The following is an 18385-nucleotide window of genomic DNA, read 5'->3' as shown; positions in this document are numbered from 1 at the left end:
TGTGGCCAACTGTCCTCAAATGTTTCCTCTTCCTATGCTCAGTCTCCAGGCTGATCAGCCTTCTGAAGCTTTTGTAAGGGTGCATCTCAGGTTTGCGATCCAGAAAGAGATGCAGGGGCCATGGAACAATAGTCACTAGTTACATCACACTCTACCAGCTGGCTTCTGTGCATGCATGTGTGTGTGTGTGTGTGTGCGTGAACAGCAGATGACAGATGTGTATCCCTTGCTCGACTGCCTTTTTATCTTTTAGTGTAAGCTGATGCCCCTCATCTATTACTAACCAGCCATTTGTTCTCTACAGGGCATCTCTTTTTTGTCTTTCTTTTTTCCTCCCCCCATCTCGGGCCTCCCTCTGCCTACCTGCCAGTCTGTTCCCTGCCTCAAATGATACAGATTAAATGGGATGAAACTGTAAACAGTCCCAATTGTAGCTTAAAAGCGACAGATGAACATGACAAGCTAAATTAAAACAAGCTAAATCTCTTTAAAAAGCCGGAACACCCGGGACAGAGAGCTAATTTAAAAAGTCCAACTTCTATCTGTTTGATGAAATTTCTTGGCATGGATCTTGATTAAAACAAAACACTGCCATGGCGCAGAACAATGAAGATGAAACGAATTAAGTCGCCACATATTGTTAGCAGTCGTGTGTTCGATTAGATTCTCTCTGCATGAACGCAAGGTTCATAATCTCGCTGTGATGAAGAGGATATTGAGGATGAAGAGTCGATTGCATAGACATGCACTTTCTCTACTCTTTGTTCACGTGTGTGTTTGCACAAGATACCCAATGAAAGAGCCCCTACAGCAGCAGTAAGTGTTTGCAGGAATGCAGGTACTCGTCCTTTTCAAGTGTCTACTTGTGGTCGTCCTCAAAAAGTTTACTTGCGCATTTCTCCCCCATATATATATATATATATATGTACTCGTCTTCCTGTAAGCACACACTTGTGCTCGCTCGCTCCTGCAGAGTTTCTGGAGAAGTAGAAAAAAAAATAATAATCACTGAAATGACTTTGCATGAGCGAGTGAATAAATCCGTCGAATGCCAGGTTTCTGTCAAGGTGATGAAAAGCCCCGTGGGGAGCTGTGTGAGGGGAATGAGGGGAGAGCGCTCAAGGTGCGGACCGCATAAAGGAAAAGAACTTCAGAACTTTGGAATAGGCCTCTCCGTCCAGACAATATCACAGGCGGTGGGTGGATGAAAAGCTTGCCCCCGCTTCCGATTCATCATCCACCCCGACGCCTCTTTATTTAAACCTGTGAGTGTTTCAATCAATATCTGCTTTATTTACCATTCAGATGCTCTCCATCTAAATTTGGCAGGCAGAATAAGCAGGTACGGGTTGCCAAGGGTGGCTGGGAAAAAAAAACAAAAAAAAAACATCCTCATTAAGTACACAGACGGCTACAGAACAGAAGACTGTCTGCAGCTGAAGACCACAGCCATCACCAAAGAGTCTGAACAGGCTGTAAAACAACTATTGTTGATCAGTACGTACAGATACGAAGCTAAGCAACTGTCTCCGCGACACACACGCCTATGCGTGCTGCTTAGGAACCGTATCTTCAAGACAACAACACTTCACACACTTTACACCATTGAGCAACCGTCTGCAGTCTCACACATGCTAGAGTTACCATGAAATATACATGCTGAGTCTGTGACTCAGTGGGGCACCAGTACAAGGTTGAATGTGTGTGTGTGTGTGTGTGTGTGTGTGTGTGTGTGTGTGTGTGTGTGTGTGTGTGTGTGTGTGTGTGTGTGTTCATGCGTGTCTGTCATGATCCAGGATCCACTGGACATCTAGAATGTCTAGTTACTTCATTGAGAAATGCTGCCTCTACAACTGAGGTGTAGATTTTGGCCTCAGTGCTGTTGTTGTTCAATAGCTGTTGTCACAACATGGAGCAGAAACTATTAATGAGGTAATGGAAACTCAGAAATATACGTTTTTCTCCATAATTGAATAAACAAGCTGTTCTCAGAGGAAGAAAAGGTTTTTTTTACCCGAACACTGTTTGAAACTTGAAAGGTGGCACAGTCCGCCATGTATAAACAAAGTTAAAACGGTCTGAAACTGTGTTGTCATTTTAGGTCAGGTTGTTTATTCAGTCATGAAAACAAACAGAGTTTTTTTTATTTCATAATGCACATTTAAAAAAGGAACGTTTCAACATTCATCAAGGCTCTTTAATGGCTGTTTTGTTTGTTGTTGTTTTTATGCTATAGTTTTTGTGCAAATCAAACAAATAAGATACATTGTTTTGGACAGGCTTTAAACAGAGCCAGGCTAGCCGTTTCCAGCTCTTATGCTAAGCTAAACGATGCTAATTGAATGCGTTCTCTTCACTGCAAGAAAGTCTTTTGATTTAAAGATGCAATGTAACATTTACACATCAAAATTACCATTTATTTTACTGAGTCGAGTACCTAAACATAATGTTGCCAATGTACAATCAATAAAGCTAAAATTGTCATAATGTACAGTAGTTTCACCATATTATGATTCTTGCATAGTTAATCAGTTTCCTCATCAGGACGACATCGCCTCTCTTGAGCCAATCACGCCTCGTGTAGGCTACGATGGTGAACGTGACTGGTGAGCACGACTGTCATCCTCTCCGATGTGCATATTTATTGTGGTGCCAAATACTAATCTTAATTTGTCCTAAAATGAAATTTGCCAATGCTGCAGTGCACTTTGATTTGGTCACGGATACGTTGGCAACACCAGGAGTTATGTCAGAGTGAGGACAGAAGTCCATCACCTATAACTAGTTATCCTGTGTGCAGGGTAGCTGGAGTAGATCCCAGCTGACACTGGGTCGGTGGCAGAGTACACTCTGGACAGGTTGCCAGTTCATCACAGTGCTGACATATAGCAACAAAACCCAATGTGCACTGTGTATTTAAAGCCAACAACTCATTGTTTGCTGTAGGTTTGCCAAGTTTCCTACCATGAACTAGATAGTATTTGAGGTTTCATTTGAGGACAGTAAAGAAACGTATTTGGAGCAGCAATAGAACATAGTGGGGGGGGGTGTGAATAAAAGTCTATTAAATGCCAAAGGAAGGCTGTGGAAGACCAGAAGCACACATTAAGAATGAAAATCCAAATGCTAATCATAGCTGCAGAACACATAATCCAATGAGAAATTAGCAGTGTGTCTGCAGAGGTTGACTCGGTGGCACAGAATCAGACGACACGGACAGAAAGCGGAAAGTGTTGGCAGGGCCGAGGACGCTCTCTTCCCGAATGACAGTGAAGAATACCACAGGCATCGAAAGCCATCACACTGGCCTGCTTCCACTGAAATAATTGACTCGTTTCATCTGATGATGTTTCAGTCCAGGCCTGTGAATGATGCACTGTGGGCCCATTTCACAGGACTGAAAACCTAGCAGGCGGTCCCACGCTGCTCTGTATCCTTGTGTCCTGTCCGCTGGGGAGTGGACTAAATGATGATGGTACTGTGGTCAAGCAACAGAAACAACCTTAAAAGGCAACAGTCTGACATTTTTGGGAAATCATTTGATGATGTTTGCTGTCTCTCTATGAGTTAGATGAGAAGATTGATACCACTCATGTGAGCAGATTTGAAGCCAGTTAGCATAGCTTAGCATAAACACTGGAAACAGAAAAACAGCTCATGGGACTCCAAATGTACTAAAATCCTCCTACCAGTACCTCAAAAGCTCACAAATGTACATATTAATTACATGTTGCACTAATGAGGGTAACATACATTCTGACAATCAATATATCTTGACACAATATCCACCAACAGTGTAAAAAAAAAAGTTCAGTTCAGAAGTAGTTTCCAAAGCTTTTTAATCAAATTTGTTTTTACTGTGCCATACTTGTGCTCATTTGGGCTGAAGTTGTTCTTGACTGCATTCTGCTCGTTACCATCTGTTAAGTACTCGCTTGGCTACCTCGCCTGGAGTCTAGACAGTGATTGGGAAAAACCAAGCGACGTTGAACTCCAACAAAATATGCTGGGATAATATGTTAACACACAAAAAGAAAGCAAAAGAGACGTGATCTCTAGAGACGTCTGCACCGATCAGACTTCCAAGAAGATTTGGAAGGGAAGGAGTTTGTAAAAGCTGTTTCGCACTTTTGATTGCAAAAACGGCAGAATAAACATTTTATGATGGTACTGTCCACCTCACAAGACAGAGGTGAAACAGGTAATATAACAAGAGTCTGACGTTCAATATGCACTTGCGTCAAGTTCATATTTTAATGCTTGAATGCCACTGTCAAGGAATTTAAGGCGGGACTGTTGACGAGGTTGCAGTGTTTTCTCTGGGACAATCAGAGGACTTCCTGTTGTCACAGATGTAAGTCTCAAAACGTTGTACATGTACAAGAACCTTTATAACACACTGAGAGAAATGAAAAAAAACAAAACAAACAAAAGCATGTTAGGTCATTAGCTCATTTAAATTTAAACAACGCTGTCGGATTTGCAGGAAAACGTTTTTGGGGTTTTGGGTTTCCCCGCACATGTGCACACAATAAAGTTAATGGAGGATTAATTGGCATCATAGTGACCTAATATTGTGAACACGATGCGTTTAAGTGTGTGCGCCGAGCATTTCCAGAGTACGTGTGGGCGTGGAGCCATTAATAGCGTTCCACAGGGTTTTTAAGTTAATTACAAATCGTGCCTTTTTTTATATAATTTAATTAATATGCAAAGAGCCTCTTTGAGATAATTTACTTATTAAAAGCACATTATTAATATTGTGCACATGAAAAATGCTCAGCACAGGAAGCCACGAATTGTCCTCATAGCAACACGGCTCACAGCGCGTTTCAGCCCGCTTACCGAAAAAAAGTTTTGCCACAGAATTAACCGGCTGGCTCGCCAAAACTTCGAAAAACACACAGCGCACTTTCTCCATCTAGAGGATGGAGAGATACAGCTCGTAAAACGTAAAAAGGAATAAAAGGGAGCGGGCTGCTGGAAAAAAGGCCGTTTTTTTTCCTGTAAATGTTCTCATGTGTCGCGTCCTTTTTAAGCCTCCATCAGCAGGTACACCAATCCACACCTCTCCCTGGGGTCCGATTCCTCTCCGTCTTGCCTCCTCTACCCAACCAGCCAGCCCGTTCATCCATCACCCATTCATCTCTCCATCCGCACCCCCCCCACCCCCCGTATCCATTCATCCATGGAGGACAGAGGACAAAATTGGAGAGGAGAGAGACAGTTCGGGGGAGGACAGAGAAGAAGAAAGAAAGAAAAAAAAAGAGGCAGGGATTGTCAGAGGGGCGACTGAAAGAAGAGAGGAGAGGAGTAAAAAAAGAGAGGATTGCGGAAGAGAGACAGTGTGACCTTGTGTTAGATTGATGTATCTCTGGAGAAAACGGATTGTGGACCCACTCGCGCGCACACACGCACACACACACAAAGACACACACACACACACACACACACAGGCGCAGGCTCGGAGCTGTAGGGATCACCACTTTGTCACTGTGCTGGCTTATCCATTATCCTGACTCTCTTCTTCCTCTCTCTCTCCCTCTCTCGCGTTGTCTCTGCCTCAGTATGTCAGGTCTGTTCTCGACCGGCGCGAGGCTGAACACAGCTGACAGCAGTAGTGGTGGTAATCAGAGGGTAGTTGTTGTGAGGACACATGGGTGGAAATACATAAACACTCTATACCGTAAACCCAAACGCCCCTTTACGGAAACCCATCACGGCGGCTGTAGTGTCTGTACATATATCCAGGATTTATTTATTTTTTGGGGAGGGGGACTAAACTACGCATTTGAAAGGACAAGTTTGACATATTAGGTAAAGCATTATCCCCTCGGTTTATTTCTGAGAAAAAGATGAGAAGATCAATGTCAATCTCAGGCACCCCGTGGAGTTTAACCTCTAGCAGTGTCAAGGAGCAATGTTTTAAAAAGAGGCGCATTAAAAAAAATCTTTCCTTAAAAAAGTACTTTACTTCAAAAAAGATCCATCTTGAACTCATGGGGTGGTTACGTCCAATCAAAACGTGATCCAGGGCGAGCTGCTAAACCTGTCCGTTGTTTAAAACCACACTTGACTTTCAGCTAACATGGTGAGCAGAGCGAAGTTGGAGTAGGAGGGGTGTGTTTTGGTTTCAGCTAGTAAAAAAAAAGAAAGAAAGAAAGAAAAAAAAAACTTGACTATCATCTCCAAAGACAGTTGTTGAGCTCAGTTCCTTGTTTCATTTAACCCTTGTCCTCGTCCTCCTCACGTAGCAACGTCAGTGAGGGTCATTACCAACACAGCTAAGCTACGCTAACAATCAGATCACATGCAAACGCTCACTTCAGTAGCTACAATGCAGCACAATACACAGATGTCATCATGTCAAATGGTTATTCCTTCACTCTCTGTTTATTATTCACACAGACACACACACACACACACACACACACACACACACACACACACACACACTCAGACTGACACACTCACACACTGTTCAAATACAGACCGAGGTGCCTGAAAGTGTAAAGCCTATACATGTGTGTGTCAAGGACAAAGTCTCTGGTGCAATTTGTTCACTTAATGCAATACATAAGCTGCCGTCTTTTGAAAGGAGTATATGTATATACAGGGATGGCGGGAACAAAGAGGGCCATTGAGAGTGAGGTAAGGGTAAGGGAGGAAAGGAGACAGCTCAGAGGAAAGGAAAAAACGAAACAAAACAAAAAAAACAAGAAGAAACGGCAATAAATGCGAGAGAGGGGAAAAGTTCCAGAAGCGGAGGGAGGCGGAGAAACACCAATCTAGAGAAATACCGGTCTGATTTCGGAGATGGGGGGGAACAACAGGGAGATGACAAGAGGCTGATGAGAAGTAGAAGAAAAAAGCCGGGCGAGAGGGACAAAAGCGGCGACGGAGAAGACGACGAAAGCGACACTTCACCTCAGAGGAAACATCTTACAACAAAGGAAAAAAGCGGTAATAAATATTAAAATCACCTTGAAAACTTCAACTCCACCCACATCCGCACACTGACACCCTCACACATGCTGACACATGCAGAAAAACACGCCATAAATCTGCACCAGCAGCCAACCACAGTGGGATGACTGACGAGAGCAGTGCAGCAAATTTCTTTTAAGCGCATACGTGTCTACCTTCTTTATCCCACTGGGATAGACAAAATAATGTGAACACCTGCACGACCGAATAGAGTTTAACAGGGAGGAAATCAATACTTCCCTGGCGGAGACATATGTGTGATTGGACAGGCTTTGTTCCATTGTTGTGCGGCTGAATATTATGGAAGTTGAGGGAGATCAAATGGTCAAAGGGGGAGAAAAGGGATGTGGGCAGTGAGTCAGAGGTTGGAAACCAGGCAGGCAGGCAGGCAGGCAGGCAAGGACTTTTGGAAGGAAATATCAGTCAGACGATCAATATATACAATAAAGGCCAAAGTGTCCATCTTAGGCACCCCCGTGGAGCGTTTAACCTCGAGCAGTGTCAAGGAGCAATGTTTTAAAAAGATGCGCATCTAAAAAAAAAAAAAAAAGAAATCTCTTTCCTTAAAAGTACTTTTAAAAAGATCCATCTTGAACTCAATCAAGCGTGATCCGGGGTGATCTGGCCCCAGTCAGTGAGTGCTGGATAATGAGGGAAACATTATCTAAATTTAAATTCTGACTTTTGCTGTATCATAAAACAACACCACGCAATCCACGCAAATCTTTCATACACTTTTCCAACACTGATGCATCACAGTTATGGAAAAAAAAAACGTGCAGTGAAGTGAAGATAAATGTGGAGCTAAATTTAGGTTCTCATCACATCAATCTAAAATAAAAGGTCCCCCATCAAGTTCTCCCCTCACTGGCAGCATAGAGTGCTGGTTATGCTGGTTGAGGTGGAAAAGTTGGTGCGTCAGGGTTAGGGTTAGGGGGTTAAAAGACTTATCAATCCTGATGTGCATGACATTGTCATGTTACCTCAGGTTTTCGGCAGATGCTTCATCTTTTGCCAGATTTAATGTCAACTAACTGGAGGATTAGCGTCGCCTGCTCCTTATCTGATGATCCGACTCTTATTTGCACAACAGTAATGAATGGAAAAAAGGCACTGATCTAAAATGTTTGATTGAAATGCGGCTAGCATAGAGTGGGATAGGAAGGCGTCCTAAAGCCTGGACATGATACCACTTTCACTCCAAAATTAGAGTTCACCATAGGTTTCTTTATACCCACTACATTGCAGGGGAATTAGTTTGTTCCCTTGTGTGTCCTGGTTACGAAGGTGGTTGCTAACAAGTGATTAAATGCGACTGCTGAGGCTGTCGGGGACATTAAAACATCAATATGCCGAACACAGAGACTCATCAGCTCTACAAACTATTCCGATTGACTTGTGGTAAAGCACGTGTTGTATGGTGTGGTAGGAAGCTTAGTGGTCATGATGCGTGTAGTTCGTTTACAGGATGATGTTGGCTTTTTACTCTTGGCGATTCACTCACACTTCAAATTCATAATCATTAAAGTGGTGTTAATTAATCAAGACTACCTTGGTGAACAAAACATGGACGCATAAAAGTGTCCCCCACCCCCCACCCCCCCAGGAGATCATCTTCTGCAATGAGCCAGAATCCGATTGAATTGGCCTTTTGTCCAGGGAGCTGCAGCTATACTAATAGACTACACTAACTTCCGGGTTAGCCTGCAAAAATATGTCATCACTACATGCCTCCACTGTGACAGATGTTACCTGCTCACGGTAGATGCGTCTCACAATTTACCCATTTCTTCATACCCAGTTCGACACAGCTGTGAGTGCGAGGTGATTCAGAGTGACACTCCGCGGAGACGGGCTTGTGAGCAGAGATCGGTTTGGGGAAAGAAAAAGAGTCACGCTAGTCACTGACATTTAAATAGAGTCGGTACATGTCGCAGAAAGCTAGCAGAAAGCTGAGAGGGTAGCAGTGAGAGGGAGTGACATCCACAAATATAGGGAGTTGGCTATCTGGCTTTTATGTTATTGCACCCCTTCTCTCTGTGTTGGCAAGCGGTCTTATCATTGAACACAGTGCAGCTGTGCCACATAATCACAGGCATGTTATCACAAACAGGCACACGGCTTCATTGTCATGCAGGAACAGACAATCACACAGGTGCAAAGGGAAGCACATTCACAAGCATTTAGGCATAAAAAAAAATAAAAATAAGGACGAGCCGCCCTGAACACAGAGACGGGCGCGCATCACACGCGATGCATGACAACTCGAGCGTGACTCTTTTTCGTGCCTTCTGTTGTGTCTTGTTCACACTCGCAGATAAGTCACATTCAATTAAAACGAACCAGCGAAGCACCGCCTACACACTGCGGGCTTCAGCTGAATCCCTAATCAGAGGCAAGTACAGGAATACAGCAGACCAGAGGGTCTGCTTTTCTGTCTGCCATTTCAAAACACGGCAACAATGGCTTGAGGTTTTTATGCATGTTGAGTGGTTCAGGGGGAAGACGGTGTGATCATAGAGGAGAAGTTCAATTTAAAGTCTGTGGTTTTTGACTCATTCTGGAGCTTGTTTGTTGGTGTCTGAAAAAACAGCTGGGGTAAAATGGATCCAAACAGCTCGTCCAGCATAATCCAAGTCTCTTCAAGCACAGAGATCCAAAATTGATCTGAAAAGATGTTCTTTGCACCCTATATGAGGCCGACATCTTGACTGTAGCAGCTAGGCCATGAGGTGTTTGTGAGCAAAGAAACTGATAAATTCTGATGTTAGCTGTTGCCTAACTGCCGCTGATTGGTTATCAAGGCATTCCATCTTGAAACGCGACCTGATTTCCATTTTCACTACTCATTAGCAGTGAAATGTACAACTTCCAACCTGGAAACACCAATACAACATTTGAGCTTCCCAACCAGAGCTTGGCAACAGCAGAAAATGGCCACTGTGCAAATATGGTGTACGCTGTTTGTTTTACTGTGAAGCTCCAAGAAATGTTTGCTGGGACTTCGAAACTCGACCAGACGAGCGTGAGCAGATAATAACTCCATTTCCATGTTTTGGGTGAACTTTGCTTTAATCATTTAGAAGTTATGACAGTTTTGAAAGGGGTGGAAAGAAAACAAACTTTCAGCCCAAGAGCCTGATTTGACACACTGTGCGGACTCTCACCCTGAGATCGAGGCTCATTAAAGACATACCAGTATAGCCTACTTTTGTCACCAGGGAAACCAAAAAGTGAGCAAGAAAAAAAATATGGTCTCTTACCTTAGGGCCCAGGCTAATTAAAACATACTAGTACTCTTGTCATGCGTGTGTCCAGAAAGCTAAGACCCAACCGTTCAAACTGGGACTTGAGCTCATTAAAAACACACCGGCACTCGTGTCGCGAGAGGACCCGAACTGATCGTCTGTCATCCCTCCCCCCAAAAACTCCAGGCTCATTATAACCTACTATTCCTGTTATGCGCAGATCTACCAGAATAACGGCTGTTTTTTAAATTTGTTTTTAGGCCCTGCCAACAATTTCAGAAACTCTTACGGGGGCAGCTGTATGTAAACAGACATGTGTGATAAGGAGAGGGAACAAAAAAAGGGGGTGGGGGGTGGATGTGTCCAGGAAAAGCTAAAAGCCTCACTAAACCTGCACTGAGTGTACACACACCTGATGCTTACATACGCTCCACATCTACCACTGCACGTAAGCGGACGCATTCACAGGCGTTCACCTTTGGCTGCAGCCCCTGTCAACTAAATGCCAGCCATATAAATCTCAAGGACTGAGAGTTAAATGCGATATTAATATTCTGACAAATCGAGCGGGATGTCAGGAGAGTATTACGCTGAGCCCTCCCATCGGTGATGATTTCATTTCTGTCTTACCTTGCTTCAGTTTGCTCCCACATCAGAGATTTTTTTTTTTTTTCCAACATTAAAATATCCTAAGCACACTTTTCTTCTTTTTTGTTTCCCATGATCCATTACAACTACTGCAGATTTTCTCACATTGTGAAGTAAGACAGGAAACACTGTAACACACCAGGGCACCGACACGGATCATCCCGGACTCTGACGTCCACCCAGACATTCAGACTGCACCCCGTTCCTTTTGGTATGCTTGCTAACATGCTAAGTTTCGTCCAAATCGTGGTGTTATTTCATTAGTCGCTCTGTAAACTGGACCATGGTCGAATTTGGGGATCCAGATTAACCCCCAATAATAATCAGAACGTTACCATAATTCATCCTGACATAAACATAAATGCCAGTACCAAATTTCATGGCAATCCATCTAGTAGGGTTCATCCTCTGGGGACCAAGCCTGACTGCATGAATGTGCCATTCCATCCAGTAGACACTGAGATACTTCAGGTTGCAACTGAGTGGTGGCCCACTTTAGTACTGTGGACTACGTACGAACACGTCAAAATTGTCATAAACTCACTCCACCATCTCACAGCACTATGGCCACTTGCTTGTGTGTGGCTTACAGCGAAATTATGCAAAAATATTCACACAGCAAAAAGCATTAATCCACATGCCAGCATAACTTGCATGAACCGATGTAAAATGCATACAAAAGAGGCAAACGAGCAGTTTACGGGTAACTTCAGTGGGAAGAACAGATAGCATTAAATATTACATGAGATGTATTTACAGATTGTGTTAGTGACAAAGGAAATGTAGCTGGAGAAGGATCCAGGACAAATTAAGCCCTGGTTTTACCTCCCTAGAAGTTAAGCAGCAGTTATGGCGTGTAAGGTCTTTTTACCATCAGCGTTTGGAATTTTTGAACAAACTGTGATCTGGCCTGTTAGAGCTGGTTGTGTCTCCTGGTGTCTGGCTCCGACAATGAAAGCGGTGATGCTGGCACTTGTGCTCGGGTTTATTTATGCATGTATTCTACTGGCTGCCATTTTTAATCACTGTTGTTCAAAAAACGTGTTCAAACAGGGACTGAAGAGGATCCAGTCCCTCTAGATATAAAAGGCTCATTCTATAGTAACAAAAGCACTGATACTCAGATTCGATGCTTTAACACCAATGAAAACATAATTGTAAATATTATATGTTTTAAATCCCCCTAAATGCTATACCCTGGACCTTTTGTATAAAATTCATTATTAAATGATTTATTATATAGTTTAAATATATTGCCTTTCCTTCAGTGTTTCATATATTTTCATTTTAAAGGTAAAAATCAGCACCAACAGAAGCTCCTCTCTCCCACTGAAAACACTGCTCCTGAAACACCTCCTCAGTAGTACTGCCTTCAAATCCACATCTTTGTGACACTGCACTACATCACCACATGACACATTCGCATATTTTATGCCTAGCAACTAGTTTGAGACGTAAAGATTTGTTTTAGCACAGCTGCCCCCCCTTTGTTTTGTGGCACTGGCTCATGTATGTGTGAGCTGACCAATGAGAGCAGACTGGGTATTCAGGTGGGCAGCCTTAAAGAGACAGTAAGCTAAAATAGAGAGTTCAAGACAGAGGGGGAACCCAGAGCTGTAGCATCGTACAATAGGAGACAACTGATGTGTTTCTGAGCATTAATGCTTATTCTAATACTCTCTGTTAGTTTTAGTTGTAGCTGTCTAATCAAAGCTCTAATCATCGTCAGTCATCAACAGATATCACAGGTCAGCGATGAATCAGGAAAATCTTGTGACCCAGCTGCTTGAAATGTGCTCACTGCTTAGAATAAGCCTGAAGTCAAGAAAGTTATGTGCACATTTCTGACACTAAATCCCACCTGAGCGGACTTGATCCGACTCTGAATTATAAAACCGAGCGTACGGATGAAGACAGAGGGAAGAGACGAGTCAAAAGACAGAAACTGTGAGTGAAAAAGCGATGGCAACTGAAGACAGTGCCCTTACCTTCAGTGTCTTGGCCGAGACAGGTTGATAGCAGCAGCAGATAAAGGACTCCTGTTCCCATTATACGCGGCCATTTGACCCGGCCCCATGACAGTGGCCCCATTAAGTGCGTCCTAACCATCTTCAGCACCATGCTTCACCGAGCATCCAGCTGCAGAGAGGAGGAGGAGGAGGGGGAGGAGGAGGAGGAGGGGAAAACACATAAACACAGGTCAGTCATGATCATTCACCTCATTTTCGGCTGCAACATTAAAAGCAGTCATTTTCATGTACTTCCTCTCGTGGGCCGCGCCACCTGTGCTCGGGCTTTCAGCGAACAGCGATGTGGAAGCACACATTAACACACTCACAAGATGACATCTGCCACTGAGAGGGGGGAAAAAAAAAAAAAAAAACAGCCGCGCCACTCATAGAGAGTTTGATGTAGCAGAACTGTACGCGCTTTCCCTCCAGAAGTACGCTTTGAATGAAAAAAGATGCTCTCCATATTGACGGCACACTCCATTACATCCCTCAGGTGAGACTGCCTTCATAATCTAAAACCTCAGGTGGCGTTTAATATTCATTTTCGCGGCTACACATCGAGGCGTCTTCCTCTTACAATCAACAATCTTTGATCAATCATCTACGTGACCGGGCGTCAAAGTGAACATGTCACAGGGATTGTCACCACAATGGGAAAAAAATACAGCAACCTGTGGATGATGATAGAGAAGGAAATATTTTGTGTTAGAAATGCCCACGGCAGCAACGGAGAGAAATGACACAGCTGATAATACACTGCAGATGCTCACAGAGGAGCGAGCGAGATAAATATATCAAGCTGGTGTGTGTGTGTGTGTGTGTGTGTGTGTGTGTGTTAGTGCGCAGGTTTTGTGCACGCGGATCACTTAAGTTCAGACTAATTAGGTTAAATTTTTCAGGGAGAGTTGTGGGGCTGAGGGGGAAAATACAAGATTTCTTTGAAGTTCTCAGTCAAAGAGGCATGCGAGTTTCTGTCTGAAATTGCGCGTACGTGTCTATAAATTGGTCTTTTGATTGCTTGTGGTAAAGCCAGACCCCCCCCCAAAACCCATCTGGCATCAGTGCTGCCCACTTACTCGCACAAATATTTAAAAGTGAGTCTAGATGACCTACAAAAGAGAGAACATCTTTCAGCTCTCCACGAAGAAAGCGTTCATCTCAGGTGGTGTTTACTTGTATGGTAGGTGAAAGGGAGAGAACATCCAGTCCCCCTCCCCCCTCCTTCAACCATACCTCCCAGCCAGTCTGGGATTTAAAAGGACCAGTATGTAGTTTTGGAGGAGAAATCTCTTCCATAACTGAATAAACAAGAAGAAAAATAAGGTCCCCAGAACACGGTCTGACATGATCATTCGCTTAATGGCAACGGTTTTTGGTTTAACAACTGGGTAAATGTACATCAAGGTATTGATACGGTGACATCTGTGCGAGTCTATGTATTAAGTTGTGAGGATGCTGCACGAGAGTCTGCTGGAAAAAAAAACCCCAAAACATTCCACTGAGAAAGACATGATACGCATTCGAATGTATGACAAGCAGTGATGGGAGGTAACCAAGTACATCTGCTCAAGTACTGTACTTCCATTTAAAGCATGGGAGACAAATGTTGTACTTTTTACTTTAGTTACTGGTTACTCTGGCTCTAATGCAGCATGTAATCTAAAAAGTAGCACGTTTTAAAATTATTTATTCAATCCACAGTTGGATACCATAAACACTGATTCTGATCATCAGAAAAATGCAGATCATTCAGTCAATAATGCCAACACCAAACAGCACTAAGAATAAAGCTTACAAATACATGGAAGTGTTTGTTTAATTACTGTTACTTGTAGTTCTGATACTGTAATATGCCAGAAAAGTTACTTTTAATATTCAGTACATGTGATATAAGATACTTCCACTCCAGTATTCTTATACGTGACTACCAGAGTAATATTTAACACTATATCTTCACTATTACTCATTTAAGAGTGTTGTGTGTACTGATGTCAAGGCACTCTGAAAGTCTGGAGAGTCTCCATGCAGCATGAAGTAAAGACTTCTGAGTCATCACATTAGTCAGATTCCAACCAGAATAATTTCCTTTACACAATCTGAACTAATCCCCACTAATTAATAAGAGCAGTACCTGGTACCTTAAGGGCTTACATGGTGGTGTCTTTCATGTTGTCATGGCCACAGCATGTCTTGTCTTGTCTTACTCCCTTCTCTGTGTTTCCTTGCTTGTATCTCTCTGTGTGTCTGTGCTGTGGGTGTGGACTTCATTCCCCTCTCCAATCAAGTCACCCCCCGTTTCCAGTCTGTTCACCTGCATCCCATCAGCTCATCACCTCCTCCAGTATGTTAATCACTGCTCCTTATTGCTGGATCATTGTCTCGACTGTGAGAGTTGCCTCTCTGATTCTTAGTTTACAATTACTGATCGTATTCTATGTGACTCTGGATTGCCTCATCTGCCTGTCTGTCTGCCCACAATCCCTGCAAGACAGCTCAGAGAGAACTTTGTCCTCGCCTTCATCTCTGGAACCTCAATAAAAAGCTCTTATTGCTTAATTCCCCACATCTCTGTCCTTTGCTGCATCACGACACATTTTACATCTTGTTACAAAACCAAAAGCACAAAAACAAGAGTAAGAATAAAGGATTAAACAATGCTTTTATTTTGCATTTTTGCTCGAAACTGCAAATGTTAGCGTGCGTGGCTAACTAAGTCAGTACCTACAGCAGTAGTGTAGTGTTACGTCCTTAGCTAAATACATTAATGTAACAGTAAGTACTTATCTTCCTCTTGGAAGCAAAAACAATATGTAAAAAGAATTCTTGTAAATAATGAATATAGCAACTTGATTAACCCATGTCTGCCCTGGTTAGCGCCTTCTGGTTTAAGCACCATCCACATTTGGTTAAGCCCCGCCCACCCCAAATCAATCTACTGATAACAGATGATTTAGTTGTTTGAGGATATACAGATATCAGTGTACTCTGTCCTGCCTCGTGCAATACCTGCTCAGGGTAGCCAGGGCGCTAGTATATCAGATTTATTTGATACATTTAGTAGCTGTATCCTCATTTTTAGGTTTAGGGAGCTTTTAACTCCAGGCAAGCTTGAATTAGATGGTGTTATGTTTTCAAGATGCACTGGCTCTGTAATCCATCTTTCATTTAAAAGATTATATGAAACAACCTTTCTTGTCTTGTTCTAATAAGTGTAATGTTAAATAAAATACATTTTGATAACAGTCCTATCAGTACTGCTGTTCTATTGCCCAGAGCTAGGGCTAGCATTACCCTGCAAGATACGATGCATCTGAGGCAGCTCCTGTAGCTGCTACAGCTCGTTAGTGCGGCATGCTAACGTTAACAGTTTAGGACACATAAACACACTTAATCCTTACACACTTTAGTTCTTTAAAACATAAAATGAAGACAACACCACCGTACGAATTCTTTAAGTTTGTAGTATCGCTCTGATTAGTTAGTGACTAGGCAAGTTCCAAGTTGCCAGTGGCTCAGTAGGCTATAGCTAGTGTGTGTAGGCTTCTTATTTTGTGAGGTACACACATTGTGAACAGTGGACCATCTATGTGCAGATTGTGTGCATCTCAAAAGCACTTTAACATGCCACTCATTTGAAAACAAATCAACTACATCAGCTGGGGACAGAATTTTCAACCACCTGAAAGAGTTTTAGCATTAGAATTAGCTTATGCTTGCTGTCAAAATGAAAAAAAGCTGCACCTGTTTACTGTATACTCTGGAAAATCTACCACCGCTATCACTATAAACTGCATCCAGAACAGGACGTTTGACAGGAAGGCATAGCAGCAGTAATTAAGGGAAGGGCTTTTAGCCGAACTGACAGTCAATTACAAGCATTCAAATTGGAATATGTAATTATGTCTTTAAAGTTAAATCATATTTTGTTCAGAATAACTAGAACTACGTTCTATTTCTATCCACAGCATGATTCATTTGATATACCCAAATTAGTCAAGCCACAGTACTATGGTATATAAACCCCTTAACCTATTTAGCATTGTTTTGTTCCAGTCCCAATGGTAATACTGAGAATATTCTTCATTCTACAGATAGAAAAGATCCTGATTGAAGCTATAACCGAGGTCTCGCCGCTCTTATCCAGCAAAAACAACATTAACTGCTTCCCGCCACGCAAAATCTGCCGCCTGTTTAATTAGAACTGATTTGTGAAGTTCCCATGGCAGAGATTACTGACAGAGTCAGATCACCACTGCCCTACCCCCTGAATGGAGATGGAGTTGGCTGACAACGAAAATGTAATTGTGATATTCTGCCAAACCCCAGAGGTGAAATCCAGCAGTCACGGGTGCTTGGGGGCAGCTTCATTTGAGGGACACACTTTACACTCACAATGCCACGGTGCTGCTCTTAACCACCCTTAATTGAGTTTAACATATTAAACTCTGGCGCTTCAATCTATCCATAATGGCGTGCAGGTGTGGCGGGCTGTGATCAAGATGTAAGAGAGTGTCAGGGAAGGCCCCGCAGAGGAAACTGATCACACCTCTGACATTGTGGAGAGGAGAAGGAGAGGCAGATGGTATTTTTTTTTTTTCTGTGGCACTGATTTTTATGAATCGCCAGGGAAGCTGGATGTTTATGAGTTCAGAACTTTCTCAGAGGCCCTGATGTCACGCTCGCTCCGTTGATGAGTTTTATAAATAATTCCGGTAGTTTTTTAATAAGGCTGAGTCCCCGGGCTACTAATCTCTGCAAAGGAACCTTTGGTGGTTGTATTGCGATATTGGGGATAAAGTGATGGACTTAGCCTGCATCATGGGAATTTGCGCGGGCTTGACAATATATCTAAAATACATTAAAAATAGAATTGGATTCTGTCTGTCTGTTTTGGAATTGTATCATGTTGTGTCAGGGATACCTAATTCAAGTGGACGGCTTTAGAGGATCAATTTGTATGACAGCAGATTGTTGAGTTTTAGTATTTGACAAGTCGAGGGTGAGACTCGACAATTAACATGAATTAAATCAGAACATTTTAAATTAATGCAATCCATTGTCACTTATGTATGGATAACAGCAATCATATAGCTTCAAAAGAACTGCATCCTGCATATCCTGTCCAACCTCTAAAACCCTAGTGTCCTAGTCGTGCATCACACCCACTTAATGGGAGAAAGCTAAAAGTGTATTAACACAATTCCAACACCAAGCTAACTCTGCTCTGCTACACTTTATTAACATCAGTCCTGAAAGGAGTTGTGCTGTGACTTCCTACAGGTCTTGGGCTGCAACTGCATCATTCCGAGTGGGTATTCACTCCAAAAATGCAAATTGTGTTCCACGGGATTTCAATATTTAATTTATGCTGGCAACCAACCAATCATTTTACTCTGACCCAGTGAGATCGACACTATACTGATGCTCACACCTCTGCAGAAACCTCAAAAGCGTTCTCTTTGTTTTGGCACCGGGATGTGTCACATGGAC

At 42.8% G+C, this 18385-nt stretch overlaps 1 protein-coding gene across 15 annotated transcripts in view; it reads right to left on the bottom strand.

The window, feature by feature from the left end:
- The window catches only part of LOC119009836 (protocadherin-15-like), a 201995-nt gene that overhangs the window by 148236 nt on the left and 35374 nt on the right, over positions 1-18385 (bottom strand). For 12 of the 15 annotated variants that reach the window (XM_037081506.1, XM_037081507.1, XM_037081501.1 and 9 more), the window contains one exon: positions 12872-13022. In XM_037081506.1, coding sequence (XP_036937401.1) covers positions 12872-13004 — 133 coding nt within the window. In that variant the 5' untranslated portion in view covers positions 13005-13022. Of the gene's footprint in view, positions 1-12871; positions 13023-13144; positions 13427-15033; positions 15421-18385 lie in introns of those variants that run through there. The other 3 variants (XM_037081504.1, XM_037081503.1, XM_037081505.1) reach the window with 3 other exon arrangements.

The sequence above is a fragment of the Acanthopagrus latus genome, chromosome 20, assembly GCF_904848185.1.
Source record: "Acanthopagrus latus isolate v.2019 chromosome 20, fAcaLat1.1, whole genome shotgun sequence".
Taxonomy (NCBI): domain Eukaryota; kingdom Metazoa; phylum Chordata; class Actinopteri; order Spariformes; family Sparidae; genus Acanthopagrus; species Acanthopagrus latus.
Note: the sequence above shows the minus strand (reverse complement) of the source record. Positions and strands in the feature narration are given on the sequence as shown.